At 39.3% G+C, this 20,418-nt stretch overlaps 1 protein-coding gene across 7 annotated transcripts in view; it reads right to left on the reverse strand.

Annotated features, from left to right (window-relative positions):
- The window catches only part of arb2a (ARB2 cotranscriptional regulator A), a 245,622-nt gene that overhangs the window by 195,754 nt on the left and 29,450 nt on the right, over window positions 1–20,418 (reverse strand). For all 7 annotated transcript variants that reach the window (XM_042488204.2, XM_088076907.1, XM_088076908.1 and 4 more), the window contains exons 5-6: window positions 13,699–13,764; window positions 11,951–12,142 (exon numbers count right to left, since the gene is read on the reverse strand). In XM_042488204.2, the coding sequence (XP_042344138.1) occupies window positions 11,951–12,142; window positions 13,699–13,764 (258 nt within the window). The remainder of the gene's footprint in view (window positions 1–11,950; window positions 12,143–13,698; window positions 13,765–20,418) is intronic.

Raw genomic sequence — 20,418 nt, forward strand, 5'->3', positions numbered from 1 at the left:
TTACAAACTCAATTAATTTCAAGGATAACTGTTGATGCTACAGCGTCCTTCCTTCAGCTGACGACGAGCATCATGTCAGAAGACAACCTACACTGTCCTCTCAAGGCGCCCCCAAACAGGATGTGATTCTTTTGTTTATACTCCTGCATTTGCTTTATGGCAACTTTATTTGGGTGCATGTTTAAGTGACTGTGTGTGTGTGTTTTATCACTGTTGCTGTGTTTCTGGGTGCACGCTGTGGCATTCTGTGTTTCTGAGCTCAGGTTGACATTCGTTTGACTGACATCGGGGGCGACAGCAGCACAGTGGCATATGGTAACCGCCTGCTAACCGCTAAAACTTGACATCAGCGCAAACAAGTCAGCCAAGCGTGGCATAGTGTGCTCCTAAGAGGGTTAAGGGATAGGCTGTCAGCATACAGTGGGATAATAACACCTATCATGAGCACCATAATACCAGACCAGATACACAGGTTGGTGTTGACTCAAATGAAACCATTTTTAAAAAAAAAAAGTACTGGGTAAACTATAACATGTGTTGTATAGTTGTATAGTTGAGGTAAAGAAGTTCACCTCCTGATCTCAGCATTTTGTAGCATTACACAAAGCAGAAATGTAAAGGAGAACCTTACACCTGACATTAACATGAGTCTCACATCCAGAATGTTTTTACATCAGTAACCATTTACTTTTAGTCCCCCTATTTAGCATTTACAAGCAGTATATAAATATGGAATACATGATTTATGAAACACTATGATGTAGTAAGTGGATATAAATGTTTACTAATGTATTTGTCAACAACTCTTCCTGTGGGCTTCCATAAGTAGAGGCTGCTGTATTAACCATTAATTAAAGTTAATATAGCAAAACACAGGTGTATAATAAAATGTATCCTCAAAGGAGAAGTCTATTTGTTGACTAATATTGTAATGTACACCTTCAAAATGTCAACGCTTATACACATGGATTTCATGCATTTTGCACCAAAGTTCAACCCAGGATGCATGCCGATTCCTATTGTGCACACAGATACACAGACACAGTCATCCACTGACCCACTGAGCTGCAGAAGACAAAAGAGCTGCTGAACCAATCTGATCACCGATGCCATCTCTCCTCATTGTCTGTCTTCTTTTGCACTGACACAAAAGCACACATATCTTGAAACACTGAGACCCCGCCATCACTGCCATGATCTGATGTACCGAAATGTACATTCCACGTCAGCAGAGAATGCAGGACAATATCAGTCTACAATGACAGATAAGCCTTCAAATACAGATTCCATCTCCGATGTCTGGTTACATACAGAGAGAGGAACGACACAAAAGGAGGCAGCTACAAGACACCAACACATACGGGTAAACACAGATAAAAGCACAGCCTCAAATAAATGTATGGCATATTACTAATCATCTGTATATGACAAATCATACAGGGGGGACAAATGGTTGAGAGGCTGGTTTAGATGTCTGAATGGCATCATGTTGTTACAATAAAACACTACAAAGGGAAATCAGTCTCCAAAACTCCATTTTAAATATCTACAGGAAAAACAGAGCAGCCCCCCAGCATCTATTTTCATTTCTCACCACAGAGTCAGCACTAAAACTATTAGCAGAAAGATTTGTTGTTGTTTGTCTCTAACCCTAGTGTACCCCCTAGAACCCTGGTAACCCCTATTTAAGCACTGAGTTTCCTCTCATCGATCAAAGCGTGGCGCAAGCAGTCCAGGAGCATGACACTGGCACTAGAGAGCTTACAGCAGGTTTCAACTTTGACCCTAAGAGATGCTCAGTGGCTGATTGTGTATGTGTGTGAGTGGGTCTTTGTGAGTGTGTGTGTGTGGGTGTGTGTGTGTGTACTGTAAATTCATAGTGGGTCACCTATCTGCTCACCACTAGCTCCTCGCAAAACTCAATTTCCTCCTGGAACGTCCACTGCTAAGCACTTTTAACCTCTGCAAAACTGCTGCGATGGAGGATACATGTAAAATTTACAAGGGAATGACAGAGTCTTTACATGAGTGAGTGTGTGTGTGTGTGTGTGTGTCTGCATGTAATATCAACTGACAGCACAATGCATACAGTACATGCATCCACTGGTAACCAAAAAATGTTTCTGCTGTCAGAGAATGAACATGCTGCCACACAGGTTGACGAATTGTGCAAAAGATAGTGGAGAATTTTTTTGTGTATGTGCGCATGTTCTTTATGTGTGTGAGCATGTGTGTTTTGGCCATAGAGAACTGTTCCCAGTGAGAGAGTGAAGAGGTATCCACCACACACTGCCTGGGGGCCCTCTGGAAGAGAGACTAAACAAGACCTTCCCACTGGGACGCACACACACAGCCTGCAGCTGCAAATGACCTACTACCCACCTCACACACACAGAGACACACACACACACACTCACATGCACATACACACAAAGACAAAGCCTTTTTGATGGTATAATTTGTTAATTTCAAGAGAAAAAATAAAGTCAATTATCACATGTGGGCTGAAAAATGTGCATTCCCAAGTACTGTTTTACAATTAGATCAAAGTCTTCCTTTGTCATTTTCTTTTGTTTTCATGCCCTTGTTTTTTTTCCATCCTCTCATCGCATAAGCAGCATGGTGACATGAGCAGCCTGGAAACTGACACACTAAACTCTCAACGGCTTTGTCAACAACATGTATGTATACAGTTCATTGAAACATATGTATATAATCAATAGGTAAATGTTCCTTTCACCCTCTGAGTGTGTATAAACTACTCTAGTAAACTAACTGCTACATCTAAGCTCATCATGTTCAGTGTTTGTTTCATCTTCCCAAACTTTTTTAAACCATGGTGCCCTGGTGACACTCAAACACACTCTCATGCACCCTTTAAAGCCGAAAATGTCGCGGTAAATATCTATTATCTGCATTTATTTTAGGTCTTTTTACTGTGACAAATGTGTGATAAAAGGCTATCAAAAGGAAACCAGAAAAATGGAGACAAATCTTGCCACATCCCGGGCCAGTTTTAATGGCACCCTGGGGTTCCGCAGCAGCCACTTTGGGAACAACTGATCTGAAGCGCTATGTTTAAAGTCACACTATTCAAATTGGATTACTTTTAGAGGAGGAATCCTCTAATACAATTTGCATGTGCTATGTGTGTAAATTCAGACGTACTTTGTACAAAATAAATGATATCTGCACAATAGCACTTCCACAGTTAATTTACTGTAACTCTGAAAGTGTTAAAATCAACACTTGCTGTGATTATGGAGTACAATCAACACTAATTATCACCACAAAATTTGCTGTTTTTCCTTAATTCTCTGCTCTTAGCCCAATGTAAAATATCGTAGTGCATGCTCCCCCTTTAAATACTTATGTGAATTATGTATCTGGCAGATTTTCCATAGATGCAAATTACAGATGCCACTGGTAATTACAATAATGACAGGACCTCCCAAAAGAAAATCTATTTTAAACAGTGCTTAATACAGAATTCAAAGAACGTGTCCTACACCCATGACATAAGAAATGACACAGAAACAATGATAATACACCTGTCGTGTGCTATGACCTTTTACCTACACTGTGTTTAGAAAATACCTCAAATCTATTGTAAACTGTCGCTCTCATTTATCAGTGCCTTGTGAAACAATAGCTTGTGTGTTTTCCTAGAGGAAGCCTGGGGATGAACATATCTTCTTCATATCGTTCGCTGACTGACAAATAAAGGCTCCCTGCCAAAAGAAACTCAATGAGACCACAATCAATATACTGCTACAAGGTGCACACTCGCTCACACACATATACTACATAGATAGGGGATGATGTACGATTACCTGGAGCACATAACAATCAGCTGCATGCTCATACAGTATGCACATGCACACACTCACCTACTGTGCGCACGCATGCACACACACACACACACAGACAGACGTGCACACTGAAAGACACTTAATATGCAAATATATTTTTTTACAACAGGGACAGCCCTCCATTGTTCATCTGGACGAAGGGGGGCAGATAGATAGATAAATAGCTCTCTAGATATCTTGCTCGGACCTCCATTGATGAGATTTCACATACGGCAGCAGCAGTGCTGTTAGGACAGGGAATACCACCACAAAATAATGTTTTCTCTCCCTCTGATCAATTTTTAATTTGGCCTGTGCAGCCGAGCCCTTGGCGGGCCTGGCCCCGGTAATTATGGTGGGTTATTGACAGCTGCCTTCCCGCGGGATGCTATTTAAAAGAGGTTTAACCCCAGAGCAAGTCCAGGCCCCACACCCGCCTTTGAAGGTGTCAAGTGCATTGATCTGAGCTGCGGGATGTGCTGGGACCTTCCCACCTGGAGGTGTGTGTATGCATGTGTGTGTGTGTGTGTGTGTGTTGCTTGCAGGGCTGCTATTACAAGGCCATGGCAAGAAGGTGCATCTTTTGACCCCTGAACACACACATACACACACATGCATGCACAAACTGTCCTCTGGCTAGACCTGGCTGGCTGGGTAGAATGATACCTGTGTGGCCCGTGTAGCCACCTGATGCCCCAAGATAGGCTGTACACTCACTGTACGTACAATGTTATCACTGAGCTACACACACACACGTGCACACACACATACAAACAGGTTAACTCACAGCTCCGGGGGAATTAGAGGAACTAATGAGAAAGGAGGAGGAGGAAGATGGTGATTGGAGAGACAGAGAGATATCCTCACAGCATGCAGGGCCATGACACAACAGGCAGATGCCAGAGTGTGTAGCCGATGTTGAAGAGGTCATCATCCAGCTAAAAAAAAAAAAGAAAAGAAAAGAAAAAAGAAAAGAAAAGAGGGTGGGCAGCATGACAGAAATTAAAAGAGGATTTCTGTGTTTGAGTTTGTCTGCTTCACTGCCCCCTTTCAGTCTCCCATTGAAATTCTGGGCAGATACAAACCCCTAGGCTTTTGACACACTTCTGAAAACACCACACCCACTCTTTCTTACCAGTGGGTCTCCAGTGTTGAGTCTGACTCACTGTCGGGAGAAAGAGCGAGAGAGAGAGAGACATGGAGGGAGATGGAGCGAAGGGGGGTGAGATGGTTGGGGTATAGATCTGTTTTGGTATCAGCAACTTCCAAATTAAATGAAGGAGTTCTTGAGGACAGTCAGTGTGTGTAATTCTTGTGGTTTTCATGTGGTAGCGTGTATGTGTGCATGTTTTTATAGTTAACAACTTGTTGTCAGGCTTGATATTGTTGATGAATTCCTTCATATTTGAAAAATACATAGCATGTACAGAGATTAAATTATAAAAAAAAAGACTTCTAACCACCTGAAAAAAAAATAACTGCACTGCCAACTAAACTTCTTACAGAAATCCTGTCTGTAACTGACTTTTTAGAAAAAATTTTTTTTCAGATTTTTCATCCCAAAAGAACTCAAACTATTTTGGACAATAGTTTTTTAAAACCACATTGGAGCTGATAACTAACGTCTGCAAAACTGAAGATGGCGACTGCAGGAGAAGTCAAGGGAGAAATGTTTCAAAGTGATGCAAAGTGAAGTAAAAGAGAGAAAAAGGCACACAAAAATGTGGCTTTTTGCTTCTCAACCATGTTGTGTCATGACCAGATAAGTGATACAGGGGAGCTAAGGCCTCACAACAGCAATTTGGAAGCAAACTTAAACAAATTGAAAGTCTTACTTTTAACTCCTACAGCTACGATAACTAATGATCCCACCTTTCAATATTCCCTCCATCCTCAATTATTCTGACTGTAACCTCACAATCTCCTCTATCTTACTCTCACTCTCTCCCATCCCCCCCCATCCCCTCCAAACCCCATGGCGCCCACCCTCCACCTCCACCATCTCAGTCTCAGGATGCAGAGCAGTGACAGGGCCAGAAGGTAATGATACAGCTGCCATGATGCAACAAGCAGACCTGTCGACTGTCAGGAATTGAAATCATGAAGGAATAAGCTGTCATTAAGAGGCCCTCTCCCAGTAGTGGAGCTGTCAGATGCCTGCCTTCTGCCTACTCTCTCTCTCTCTCTCTATACTCTCGTCTCTCCTCTGCCAGTCCCACCCCATTTGCAGTCACTCCCTCGTCCTCCTCTCATTTCTCTCTTCCTGCTTCAATCCTCTCTGTACCCCTCTCTTCTGTCCTCTTCCAACCAATCATAACCCTTCTCCCTCTGTGTATCCCCCCCCATACCAACCCCTGTTTCCCCCACTCTCTGGTTGTTGCCGGAGCATCCTCCTCTCACCTGTCATTCTACCTCTAGGCATGGGAATAGCACCACTTCACGTACACACACATACATGCACATAAATGCAACACGAATGACACCTGCACACACAGCACAAAGATTCCCCTGAACCCTGTGTCACTGTACACACTGTGCCAAATGCCACAAGTGTACCCTCTGCACCATTCGATGCATTTGTGTCTGTGTCTGTGTCTGTGTGTTTATGTTTCCTCTGCGTGCCTCCATATTTTAGACTTCAACATATACATTAGCCAGCTTTTTAATGTGTTGTCATCATGTAGCAGCATTACAAGGATTGTGGTATCTGTAGACGAGAGTATGGTGGATACGGGAGGCAGAGACAAGCGACTGGGTGCGGTCTGTTACAGAAAGGCTGCCCAAAGATTCACCCTGTGTTTGTTTATGTGTGTGCGTATGTGTGTTGTGTGTGTGCATGTGTGTAGTGCAAAGGGCCGGATTAACAAGCCCAATCAGCTATTTTCTCTTCGGAAGCGCAAAAAGGCTGACTCCAAGTTCACCAAAACATGGCAAAGAATTTCAGAGTGGTGCTTCGACACGGGTATGTGCAAGCACATACACACCATCAAATTGCACTGTATACGCACGCGCACGCACACGCACGCACACACACACACACACACACACACACACACACACACACACACAAACACACTACACTCATAGTGATTCAAATTAACTGTTTTATCTGTGTGTGTGTGCTAGCTCGTGTTTTGCAAAGCCACAAGCTCCCCCCATATTTGCCGAATGCACTTCAGTTGACCCTTTGCTGCAGGCTTTGAATTTCCAATCAACTTCCCATGAGTAACTTCACATGAGCTGCACTCGAGGCAACACATTCTTGCCACAAAACATTTGTGGAATATGAAGCCTAATCTAAACACAATAAAAAGTATACTCAAAATGTCAACATTTGACCCAACACTCCACTTAACAAAATTCATAAATCAGAAATAATGTGTAATTGTCATGTTGCCAAAGTTGCTCTTACACAGTTGTACAGCATCTGACTGCTTTAAAGAAAAATTGTGACATGTTTCTTAGCAACCTTGATGACTACTTCTAGTATTCCCATTGCTGGATATAAGCAGTGTGTTTCCAGTTATTTTTTCTTTTAAATTAAGTAGTGTAATAAACTCCTTTTTTACAAGTTCATCCTCTTCCTAGGTTATGCATTTCCTGAATTTCCCAAAACAATTTTTGTCAGTCAATGTGAGTTTTGCATTGTATTCAGCTGTGGATTATATGTGTATGGGGGAGAGAGTGATACTGATAGACATAGAGGTAGCAGTGACAAAAGATAACTGCTGAGTACCTGCATGATTTATACTTGCAGACAATATTTCTATTAAGTTATGCTCATAAAGCATTTAATGCTGATTAATTCATTAATTCATTAATTCATTCATTCATTCATTCATTCATTCATTCATTCATCCTTCATGCATTATCCCTAACCTCTTATCCTCAAGGGTTGCATGGGGGCTGGAACCTATCCTTGCTGATATTGGGTGAGGGCAGGGTACTTCCTGGACAGGTCACCAGACTATCACAGGGGTGACACATAAGCTGCTTTTACGCAAAGATCTTGCTTCAGAGACGCAACAAAGTCCCCTCTTTATACCACTCTTGCATTTTTACACAGAGCAAAATTACAGTGGCATCACACTGCTCGAGTGTGTGATTATACACTGCATAGTGGCATCCCAAAATCAAAAGAGGCATGATGGATGTGACATGTAGCAACAGCGTTGACCTCTAGTGTGACTTATAAACATGTCGTCAAAACGTCAACACTGCCACCCATGGTCACTTCTTAAATGGCTTCACGTTTTACACAGAACTCGTTTCAGCGCTGTTACTACCTCTGGTCCGGACCAGAGGTAGTAACCAGAGACCACACTGGCCCCCTTTTTATGATTGGAGGTTATATACAGAACAGCGAAGCGGCATAACGGCAAAATACTCCCAACTTGATAAGGCAGTGCAAATGCAACTATAGACACAGACAACCACTCATGCTCACATTCACACCTAAGGCCAGTTTAAAGTCATTTATTAACCTAACCTGCATGTCTTACTGTGGGGAAGGAAACTGGAGAACCTGGAGAAAACCCTCATGGACAAGGGGAGAAAACTCCAGCTCCACACAGAAGGACCCCAGCTAGCTGCTGGTTTGAACCTGGGACCCTCTGGCTGTGAGGTTACAGTGTTAACCAGTTTATCACTGTGCCGATGTGGTCAGTGGTATAACATTAATACCTCTGTGCAACAGGGGTGTAGAGACATCCTCTGTCACTGGACAGAGGATGTCTCCTTCACATGTTTCAGACCTTACCTAGTCATCAACATTTCTGCTGCACCTCTCTTCCTACAAGGAGATTAAATATAACATGCTGGGTGTCAGCTACCCACTTGGCTGACCAGTCAGGTACTCACTGTAAACATTGACTCAAGAGATACATTTAAATGAATGCATAACTCATGCGTGTTTGTCTTGGTGCTGTATTGCAGGTAGAAGACAGTATCTTTAAAAGTGAGATGGGATTTCTCTGTCAGAGTGATGAATTAGTGGCTTAAACAAGTCTACAGATTAAAAATGTGTAACTGATCATCAAACATTAGAAACTTATTGTAGCTATATGTCAAACACTTAATATAATAAAGCAAAAATAACTTTGCCAATATAAGTATGGGTGTGTTGCATGACAGAGGTCATCTGGGTTTAATTCTCATTGTTTTATAGTGCTGATTAGTCTGTTGATAACATAGGTTGTCTCGTTCCTCTCTGCTTGAGGTGAATCTAATCATCAAAATCACCGTATAGCGTGTTAGGCTGAGAGGAAAACCAGCAAACTATTACCTGCCAATGCCACATTAAGGCTAGGGTTTCTTGCACTGACAGTGTAATAATGGCTAATTGCCAGTCCTTTAAGTGGTCTCTTTACTAACTTGCCTCATCTTGGGATTCTGCTGTTAATATGGCACTTTTTGCAGATTTTGTTGTCAGTATTTGCTGTGTCACAAAGCTGTCACCTTTCTGTGCTGTAATTTATTTTTGGCTTGTTGATCAAACACGTTTTCATGCTTAGGTGCTGCAGGCCTGCAAATTAAGGTAGCATCTCTACCTGTTTATATCAGTGCTGAGTCACTAGATCAGCTTCTCTCTTCAGACTGAATAGTAACTGTAACTCCTGTATGCACTTAAAAATTACATCCACACAAATTTCCCAGTATGACATAATAAACTGCAAACATGCCCGTAATAGATGCAGACAGCATGAAGTGAATGTAAATGTGTGTGCCTGTCTTTGCAGTGCACAAGCAGAGTACAAGGCCTGTGTGTGGTAAATGCCTGAATGATGATTTGTCAGGGTGTAAGAACACGATTTCTTGTTTACTATGATGAATGAGCAACACTCGCACTACACACACCTCGTTCTCTATATCTAAGCTGTCACTTTGACTTTTCACTGCACAACCGCTGCCTTCTCCAACCATAATACCAGCCGGGGTAACCGTAATTCAAAGACAGTCTCAGTGTAGCCGAATCATCCGTTAACATGCACATGGGCACGCACGCACGCAACCCAAACCTCTCCCGTTGTTGTACACAGCAGGAGCGGCCTTTACACAGCAGTGAAAGTCTTTATGGCATTCAGATGGACGAAACGAGGGAACAAGGGGAGAGGGAGAGCAGGATCTCCCCTAAGTCAATTTGAACAGCAGGCCGATGAAATTACACAGGTAGTCGTGGCTGGGCTGACAAATGAGCACAGAGATGGGGATGAAAATAATAAGACAGGCAGAGCCACTTTTTGCTTGCTGACACACAGATGTATACACTCGTGTGTGATCATACGGTTGGGAAAGAAAAACTAATCTTTATTTCATAATACATTATATCTTCCTCTTTCAGCTCAGTCACCCATGAATACACAGGAATACGTAGGAATCATTCATTATATAAATATAAAAATGTTTTTTTGGACAATAATGTTCATGTTCAGGAATATGCTTCATTTCACTAACAAGAACAGCATAAGCCTCAATTCTGGGTTGAGGACTGTACAGTAATATTAGCATTAAGAGTCAATGTTTGCGCCTGTAATTAAATGTCTGCTTGTTATTATTTGCCTCTATGATTATATGATGCTGTGGAGTGCAGAAACGGTTCAGCATCATATAATTTCTTATATGACCCCGGGACAAAGTTTCCTCTCCATTCAGCACTGGTCTAAACTGTACAATGAACTGTTCAAATGAACTGAGTCAATGCAATACATCCAGAGTCTGTGCTATGAAAGAAACAACAAATTACCCGCAATCACAGTCAAACCTCCAGTCATACACAAGAAAACCCAAAATACCAGGACACTTTGCTTCTGACAGTGCCACAATGCCTTCCACAGGCCCAAATATTCAAGTCTGCTTTTCAAATAAACAGTGTATGTTACCCTTGTTACACCAATAGCCCATCAGGCTAACCACTGTGGTAGTGGTGGTAACAACTGCCACACAATGAACACACCGCATGACTTTTTCATTTAGAAGCCCATAAAACTCTACATACCGAAGATGTGCGACAGTTTGTACTCTTTGCAAAGGAGAGAACTACAACAAAAACTACAATTACCACCTTGTGGTTGTATGCCTCTGTGAACCAGTAAAGTTGCAGTTACAGTTTATGTACATGTCTGTCTGACATCTTGCCATGAAAGTGGACAGTACTTCAGATGTGGATGTTTCTAAAGAAAAGCTACGTGTTCTAAAATATTGATGCTTCAAACACATCTTGAACCCAGCAACACAGAAGATCCACACAATCAGCACAGTTTCAAGGTGGGCATCCAATATTAGTGTCACACATTCAGTATATGACCAAATGTCTCCCCTTCTGTTTCCTAGTTATGATACTGAATAATGGAAAGAAAATGTTATGATGTCAAAGTGAAGTCAACCTTTGACCTTTTGGAAAATAAATGTTACCACCTCATTATTTATCCTAGGAGACATCTGTGTGATTTTGTCAAAAGTGGCACAGGATTTTATGGCCAAATAAATGTTTTGTGAGGTCATTTCTTTTTAGTTCATTCTAGTTGTGCCAAATTAGAAGAAATTCCTGTAATGTGTACTTGAGATATCACATTCACAAGAATGAGAAGGAAGCAAGGTCAAAGTAACTTTGACCTTTCACTACCAAAATTGAATCACTTCAATCTTAAGTCCAAGCAAACGTTTGTGCCATATTTGAAGAAATTTTCTCAAGGTGTTCCTGAGATAATATCGTCACATAATGAGATGAGTGCAAAGTCTAGTCTGTGACCTTTGCCAAAATCTAGTCAGTTCATCCTTGAGTCCAAGTAATGCTTGTGCCAAATTTCGAATAATATTCTTAAGACATTCAAAATGTAACATTCATGAGAACAGGATGGACTGACGGACAGCCCAAAAATATAATGCATCTTGCCATTGCAAAGGCATAAAAAAAATGTAATTGTTAAGTATTTAGAACTCGCTGCACAATAAATCCTCTTCTAATATTTTACGTGTCATGTCCACTCAGCCCACCTGCCCCTCTTGGGTAAACATGAAAACAGGAAATCTCGGATCAAAGATCAAAAAATCAGTTCAGCATCCAACAGAATAGCCTGAACCCCTTTTGTTGTGCCCCCTACCTCCATGGCTCTGGTGATGAAGGGGATCTGTGTCCCTGAGTCCAAATCCTGGTTGATGATGAGTCTGCGGGCCCACTGACCGGCCCGCACCACACCACTGCCCTGGATCAACACCAGCAGCTTAGACGGGTTGGACAAGGCATCCGGGCTCAGGTATATAAAACTGGTGGGTTCATCTTCTGTAGCATCAACCTAAATGTTCAGGAAGACACGGGTTACCATATGTCACTAACAGACATTAATATTGGAAAATCCCAAAAATCTCTGAAAAATGTATATTTTACAAATTATGTTTGTTTGTTTTTGAACAGCTCTACATGCTTTGAATGTAATTTCATAGGCTTTGGGGACATTTAACTCAATCAAAATAAATCTTTGCTGTTTCCATGCAACAGCAGCAAATGCAAAAGATCAGATTTTGATTTCTGCTGCTTCAAAGAATCGCTGATAATGATGATGAAGAGGGAAATTTTCTTATGTAACATGCATGAGTTTGAGGAGAAACAGTTTTCTCCTCTGTGGCCTTCATAATTAAAAAAGCTCATACGCATCAGTACACTGATCATCAATAATCATGGTTAGAAAACAGCCTTTGTGTGATTAAAACTGAGGCAGAAAGTAATACAGACAGAAAGAGAGGCTAAGTGAGTTAGTGTGTGTGCGTGCTTGTGCTCCGTCCACATCCCATGCGTCTTTGCATCCCTCACAAGTATGCCTGGAAGAATCTCTAAGGAGACAAACACTGTCCATAAAAGCCATGGGTGGCAGCTGCAAGAACTTAATCCAAGCAGACAAAGAGAGCCGAGTGGGGGAGAAAATCTTACCCTTTATTCTCTTGTGCTCCCTCATTCCCTCTCCCTATACTTGGCTGTGGTTAATCTTCTTAAAATCTGCGGTCACAAGTTCAATGCCATGCAGGTGGACGGACCCACCACTAATACACAAACACACATACACACACACACACACGCCGTATACACGCAGGCGGGTGGGCGGCAGAAAAGCAGAACAGAGCAATTTTCCAGAGGAATAATGAGATAAATAGGCCAGGCAGATAAACCAGTAAAAGTGTATAGGGGCTAATGAAAGGCGCTGAGTCCCTGGCTAGGTGATTTATGGACACTGTTAGCGCCGGAGCTAACTCTGCTATGCTTCTAAACACCAGCGCTGCCTAACATCCCTATAAACGCAGCCTGAAAAATGATCCTAACTTTTATAAACAGCGAAAGAGCACGGATGGAGGGGTAAAGGGGGGCAAAAAGAGACAAACATGCTTCCAACAACAAATAAAAGGGATCAAGTGTGTGCTGTGAGCCTGGATGAGCTGGGCAAAGAATAACTCCATGATGGCAGAGTAGAAAGTCCCCTTCAGCTCAAATGAATGCAAAACAGATTAAGCATCAGCATGCTGCGCCTCTGCGCCTTTGAAATGACACGTCACAATACAGTTAATTTGTTGAGGAGACACTTTTGCACAAAGGATGTGGGCAGAGGAGGGGGGACAAGAAAGAGAGGGAGTAAGAGAGAAACTGAGTGAGATAGAAAGAGAAAGACAAAGACTGATAGAGAATGAGGAGAGCTGACGCCTCACAATCCCCTTTTCTTTATTTTTTTAAACAGGACACTCAATATCATAATCACACTCTGAAGCCTGAGCATTTACGTCAATTTTCATATTTAATGCTCCCTTTAATCTTCAAGGGCATAAATCAAAGAGGAAAATGCCTCTTTTCACTCTGGGTACTTACTGGCAGGATTGCTTTAGTCATGTTGCACTTTTTCTCCAACAGCTCATAAACATACTGAGTGATGATCTGGAGAGAAAAAAAGACACAGAACACACACAGTCAAACATTAACAAAACAGTTTAAAGCAATTAATATTTTCAGATTGCTGTTGATACAAATCCATCCAACAAAAGCCAACTAAACACTGTGTGTATGTGTGAACAAGTAATAGCAACCACTGTCATGCTTGCAAACAGAATAAAAAATACTATTCAAAAGCCTTGTTTGCCCTCTGGTGTGTGTGTGTGTGTGTGTGCACTCGCGCATATATATAACAGGGAACATACTCATCGTTACACAGTCACCAACAGGGAACGGCAAAACTAACAGGGGACATTTTAAGTCCCCACTTGGACATCTCTAAATCATCATAAAATCATGTGTTATGGCCTCTGGTGAAATTTTTTCAGATTTTGCCAAGAGGGACCAAAGTGTGTGTAGTGTTTATAGCCATATTCAGAGCTCTCCCTCCTGGTTGGAGCTGGTATTTGAACGACCCATTCACACACGTCGCTTTTAACACTCCTCTCCCCAGCAGCCTTTCAGACTGCAGATGGGCCGTTAAACAGGCTTTAGTAATGTTAATGTGGGTGACATGAAGGCCACAGAATGTAATGTATCAAATATGATACAAATAGCATGATAGGGTTAATAAAGACACCAGTCTCCTGAAAAGTGATTTGTTATTAGTCTTTGCATTAAAATTCAAGGCTTGGCTTTAGGTGATTTCATAAGTTTTAAGCTCTATACTGTATTAAAATAAAGGGCTACCCAGAAGGCAGGAGAAATCAGTATTTTAGAGCCTTAAAAAAGCAAGAAAACTATAATCCAAGCAGAATAAACCTTTACATAAAATGATCAGCAGTAAGATTTTTTCTTTTTAGGTTTAATTATGTAAAATGATGTAACATCAGACCTTGACTAGACCTTTAAAGTTGTTCAGTCCTAGCGATACTGACCTGACCAGTTTTCACGAGCACTGAATGTCAATCAGTTTTTCAATATACTTCAATATACACTCTGTCTGTACATAGAAATGTAATTTGTTTGTGGGGTGCACATTATAGAAAACATGTCCAAACATAGGATAATGCAACATGGAGTCCACTGTTGGCTGGTACATAATGACAATTAGTTCCCTCTTGGATAGCATGGAGTGGCGTTCACACTCCACCATGTAAGAATAAATAAAATGAGATAGATAAGACTTACACAAAAGAATCTCACCTAAATAATTCAAAATTATTCCTCAACTATGATTACAATGACTGTGATTATTATAATTATAACTAATATTTTATAACAAACTATAAAGGCTCAGTTTTAGTGGATGGCTTAACCATCTAGCTTGACACTGTTTTACAATAAACTTCCCCAGAGGGCAAGGAAATATTTTAAATCTAAAGAAAGGAGAAATAACAATAACAATAATAATAATAATAATAATAATAATAATAAGGGTAGGAAAGAAAATGTGGAGAGAGAAAATACCAGCAAGATCTTTACTAATTTTAATGAATTGCTTAAATTAGTTTATTATCAGAATTTAACAACCTTGAGATTAGCTCAATCCTCCAAAACTCCCTTTGAGTTTTAGATGCACTAGAAGCACTAGATTTCTGTCAATCTTACAATGTACATATGTTTTTTTCTCTATAATCACAGGAATGCATTTTATTTGCTGATCTACTCTACACAGGCAAAGGGTCCACACTTGTGTAGTATAAAGCAACAGGGGTCCACAGTTGGCTGGTACATAATGACACAAGTTACTTGTAAATATATCTAAACTAAATCATGTAATTTTTTTGCTTCTAAAAGGATCTGTAAGTATGTATTTTGTAACTGAATATAAAGGCTCAGCCGTTGTGGATGTCTTTACCATTTTATAGCTTGACACTGTGTTTAAAAGGGGGCTACCCCAGTCCATTCTCATTGTTAACTTTTCAAATACATTCCCTCTGTCAGTGCTTTTGGCATACCTGCATCAATCTGGATCATGGCAGGATGATGTGAGATGAGAACATAGCGGACAGAGCCAGCGGCGTGTTATTATACGTCAGTAGACAGCCAGACAACCACGAGGCACATCTGCATACATCTTGCGTGGCTAGCATCACTTGAGAATATGGATGGACATACTCAAAACTTCCATTTAACAGTTTTACAAGCAAAAAAATGCCATGCAAGTTTAGGTTTTATTTTTGAGGATTTAAAGTTTTTTTTTTTTCTATTGGGAAAAGAATATTAAAACAAAATGTTATTTTTTTTTTTTTTTAAAAAAAGAATAAAGTTTCATCATCATTGAATGATGCCTTTTCAAACCAATATTTGCATAAAATGAAGCAAATAATTTAAAAATAGCTTTGCTGGTCCAAAGTCTTCTTTGTAAAACATCAGAGCCACTCAGAAATACTTAGAGGGCAACTGAGGGAACTGAGTGGATTAGTTGTGGGCAGACATACAGTGAAAATCAGATTTTAACCGGTTTAAATAGTTAAGAATTCTGTATAGTTGCAGTGATTTGACAAAATTGCAGGGTCTCCCAGAATTCACAGGAATCAGCTGAATTTGGCATTTATTGTTATGGTTGAAATCCAATGTATGTGTGCCCATCTATAGGAATCCATTTTATTTGTAAGCTCCACATTACAGAAAAGAGGTCCACACTTGAGTTGTATAAAGTGACATGGAGTCCACTGTTGGCTGGTATATAATGACACAAGTTCCATCTTAGATATATAGTATAGAGTGACATTCCCATTTCAACATGGATAAATGACAAAGAATAGGAAAAAAAAAGAAGTTAGATGCATTATTGTTCAAAGAAAATAATCTTACAAAAATGTAATAATAAAATTATTTATTTTTTAGGAAATTGGAATAGAAATATCATTTTAGTTTTTCGTACATTGCTTTTTGAATCGTGCACCTGAATAAGTTTTGAGTTGCTGTTTAAGAGTGTGCTCCTTTTTACCTTGTGTTGAAAACACATTGACAACCCATCATGATATAAATGACTAGAGCAATCTTTAATGGTATTTATAATATGGGAGTTTTGTGAGCAATCAGTTTGTCTCAGTTACAGGGATAAGTCAGTTAGAGGAATGATTAACCTCTGAAACCCTCTGTTCAACTGCTGAGATGAACTATTTCAAATTCTATAGGTTTTTGGCTGTACTTTTGGCTGTACTTTAACTTTAAATTCTAAAAAAGGAAAGTCAGTCCACACTTTGTCCCCTCTTGGCCTGTACAAAATGACACTTCTTGTTTTGTTTTGTTTGTTTTGTTTATATTTTCTCAATGTTTTAAATTAATCTTAAATCTGCATTAGACAGACAAAATTGTATATACATTACTAGATCTCAAGAAAACCAAAACAACTACAACTACTAAAACAACTAAAGAAATATAAAACAGCCAACAATACAAAAACTGCAGAACTAGGATCAAATAGGATTCACTTTCAAGTAAAATAAAAATAGAGAGATTTGGATTGGATTGTCTGCTGTGTACGACCTTTAAAGTCTTCTGTTGTAGGAGAGGGAACTGAGAGTTTTTAAATGGGTGTACTGGCATGCAAAATTACCAACACATTTATGGATTGTGTCTTTAACAGAGGCTGACTACTCATTTTGTATTGGATTAAATGATTTGCCATCTCTCTGTGTGCATGCTGCAGTGACCAGAGGGACTTATTATTATTCAACACAGTTTTGGTTTATATGAAGAATTTCAAATTCCTTAAAGGGTTTTTAGTTTATGATGTAAGCATTAAACAATCCTCCACATTGACTGAGTGGAGTGTCCAGCACCCATGTGCCTTTAAGGTTGCCTCTGAGAAATGAGTGACTTGGAGAGGGTGAGGGGTCAGCGTGTGCCAGGCCTTGATTCTCTGCAGTGTGGGGGTTGGTTTCTTTGTTGTTGACGATGGTCAATAGGCCATTCCACATTAAGCTTCAGAGATGCTAATTTATATTAGCTAGAATGTTACATCCAACTCTGACTGCCTGAGACATGGGTCTGTCCCCTGTCCTGGAGTTAACAAGTGGCACACAGTGCTTATTTTAGCTTGGTACAACATCTCTGGATTATTGGGAAGAACATCCTAAAAAGTTTACAGATTGGGCATATAATTCTCCCTCAAATTCCACTAGCTTGAATACTGATACAAAAGTAGTACTTTTTTACTGGATAGTTAAATATTTGAACATATTTAATCACCTAATAATTACATGAATTTCATGGCAAACCATTGTGATGTTACATAGTTTATTGTGCCAAGTTAACATTTAATTGTTCTAATCATAATAAAAGGTTTGGTTTCAACTATAGGAGTAAAAACAAAACTAAAGAGTAAGAGTGATAAATCTGATCATCATGTTAAACATATTCAGAAACAGAAATAAAATGTCAGAATGCAACATTGAGCCAAAGAAAATACATGGTGGATTATTGTAGTTTTGTAACATAGGTTTTGTTATTGATCTGTAATGTTGAATTTATGTAGTCCATTTTTCACCTCCTGAACCCTTTTCATTTGAGCTGCAGTGATATAAATTTAAAAGGTTTGGTCATAAATCAGTTTGAACTTATATATGAAAATAAATAGTTTTCTAACCTATAAAACATTTAATGGGGAGAAACGTGTATGCATGTAACACAGCGCTGAGAAACAAAGCATTTTTTAAGTGACTGTAAGATTTAAAACAGCAAATGCAACTTTAAAATGGCCTCCCAAATAATATGTCAAGATCCACTACATGGTATTTTTTAACAGTTTAACAATATACCATCAGTAGTGTATCAAGTGTATCAGCGTACCATCAGTAGTTGCAATTTATTTATTAGTTATCAAGTAGTATTGACAAAAGTGAAATTAACAGTCTGTTAACAGCCAGCTTAGGAAAGATGACACTGACATGTAAAATTATCAGCACATTTATGGTGCGAAATGCATCCCTAAAGGAGGTTAAATGTTCATTTTGTTTGTGAAAAATTGTTGTTCATCTCTCTAAGATGTTAAACATTTGATTCAGTGGTGCTCTGCATTATTAAGTAAGCAATCACATGGTGTTATAGATATATTGTTAGATTTATGAGCCTTCAGTTGATGAAGCTGACAACAATATGTAATTTCCTCTACACTGAAGAGGTGGAGTGACCAGCACCCATATGATTCTCAGATCCTAACTTTGAATGTTGAACAGTGGAGACTGCTGCCACTGAGAAGTGAGTGACCTGCAGTGAGTGGGGTTTGACTCTGTGCAAGTCAGTCTGTGAAAATCTGTCAGGCCTTGATTCCTGCAGTCACGAGGATGGTTTCTTCTAGCTGACGATGGTCGTTAGCACATGACACATTGAGCTAAGGGTTGCTAACTTCTCATATCCAAGATGCTGTATCTGATTTAGACTGACTGAAACGTGGCTTATTCCCCATCCTGGGTTTAACAAGTAGCACACACTGCTTATCTTGGTTAGTACAACATCCCTGGATTATTGGGAAGAACACCCTGAAATTATGCAGATGGGCATACAATTCTCCACTTTAATTCCCATTTTAAATACTGTTTTTTTTCAAAACTTGTACTATTATGGATATTTAAGTAGTTGAACATATTCAGTTACCTAATGATTACATCTGTTATTTCATGACATACCATTTTGATGTTGCACAGGTTATTGCCTCAAGTTTACATTTCATTATTCTAATTATAATAAAAGGTTCTGTTTTAACTAAAGAGGTAAAACAATACTACAGAATTAGATACTCTGTAAAGCATCTACAAACATTATTTAGATAGTTAAAATGTTGTCAATGGTTGTTGATTGTATGAGTAAAACTAATTTGGCCCTTTTAAATGTTTTATAGGTGAGCTACATAAAGAGTACATGTTTGTGTCCTGATTGTGTGATTATCATTTTAAACATATATGAACAGAAAGTCAATGTTGACATGCAACTTTGAGCCAAAGATAAATGTAGTGGGTTATTGTTGTTTTGCAACTTTTGTAACCTATTAAAAATTTAATGATGAAGGCAAACATGTATGTATACCTTACAAAGTGCTTAGAAAAGACATTATTTATTAAGTGACTCAAAAGATTTAAATAGCAACTGCAACTTTATAATGGTCTTCCAAATAGTATTTCAAGATCTGCTACATGGTATTTGTTAACAGTTTAACAGTTTATTACCATTAGCAGTTGCAACTTTATAGAAACCATCCAAACAATGTTTATAAACAGTTTTCAAACCAACTATTAATAGTTAACAAAGTGTTATAAATATTTGGTCTATCTATCCAAGAGATATTTATATTGTATAATTTATTTTTTTTGTTTTTACAAAGGTTTACAAATTAGTTGGAAACCATTAATACTTAGTTTATGTATTTATACAAGACTGTATAAAGTCTTGGTATTTGACTAATAAAATAACAATCTATAACATTACTTATAATGGGTAAAGTTAATTAGTTATCATTTCTTCATTGGTTATCAAGGAGTATTGACAAAAGTATAATTAACAGTCAGTTAACAAATTATTAATGATGCCTATAATACAGTATTGCCAACTTCAGAAAGATGATGCCGACACGTAAAATTACCACATTTATGGAGTAAGATGCATCCCTAAAAGAGGCTGAGTATTCATATGTGTGAAAAAATGTTATTCATC

The sequence above is a fragment of the Plectropomus leopardus genome, chromosome 4, assembly GCF_026936395.1.
Source record: "Plectropomus leopardus strain MGB_pleo_1.0 chromosome 4, ASM2693639v1, whole genome shotgun sequence".
NCBI lineage: Eukaryota > Metazoa > Chordata > Actinopteri > Perciformes > Serranidae > Plectropomus > Plectropomus leopardus.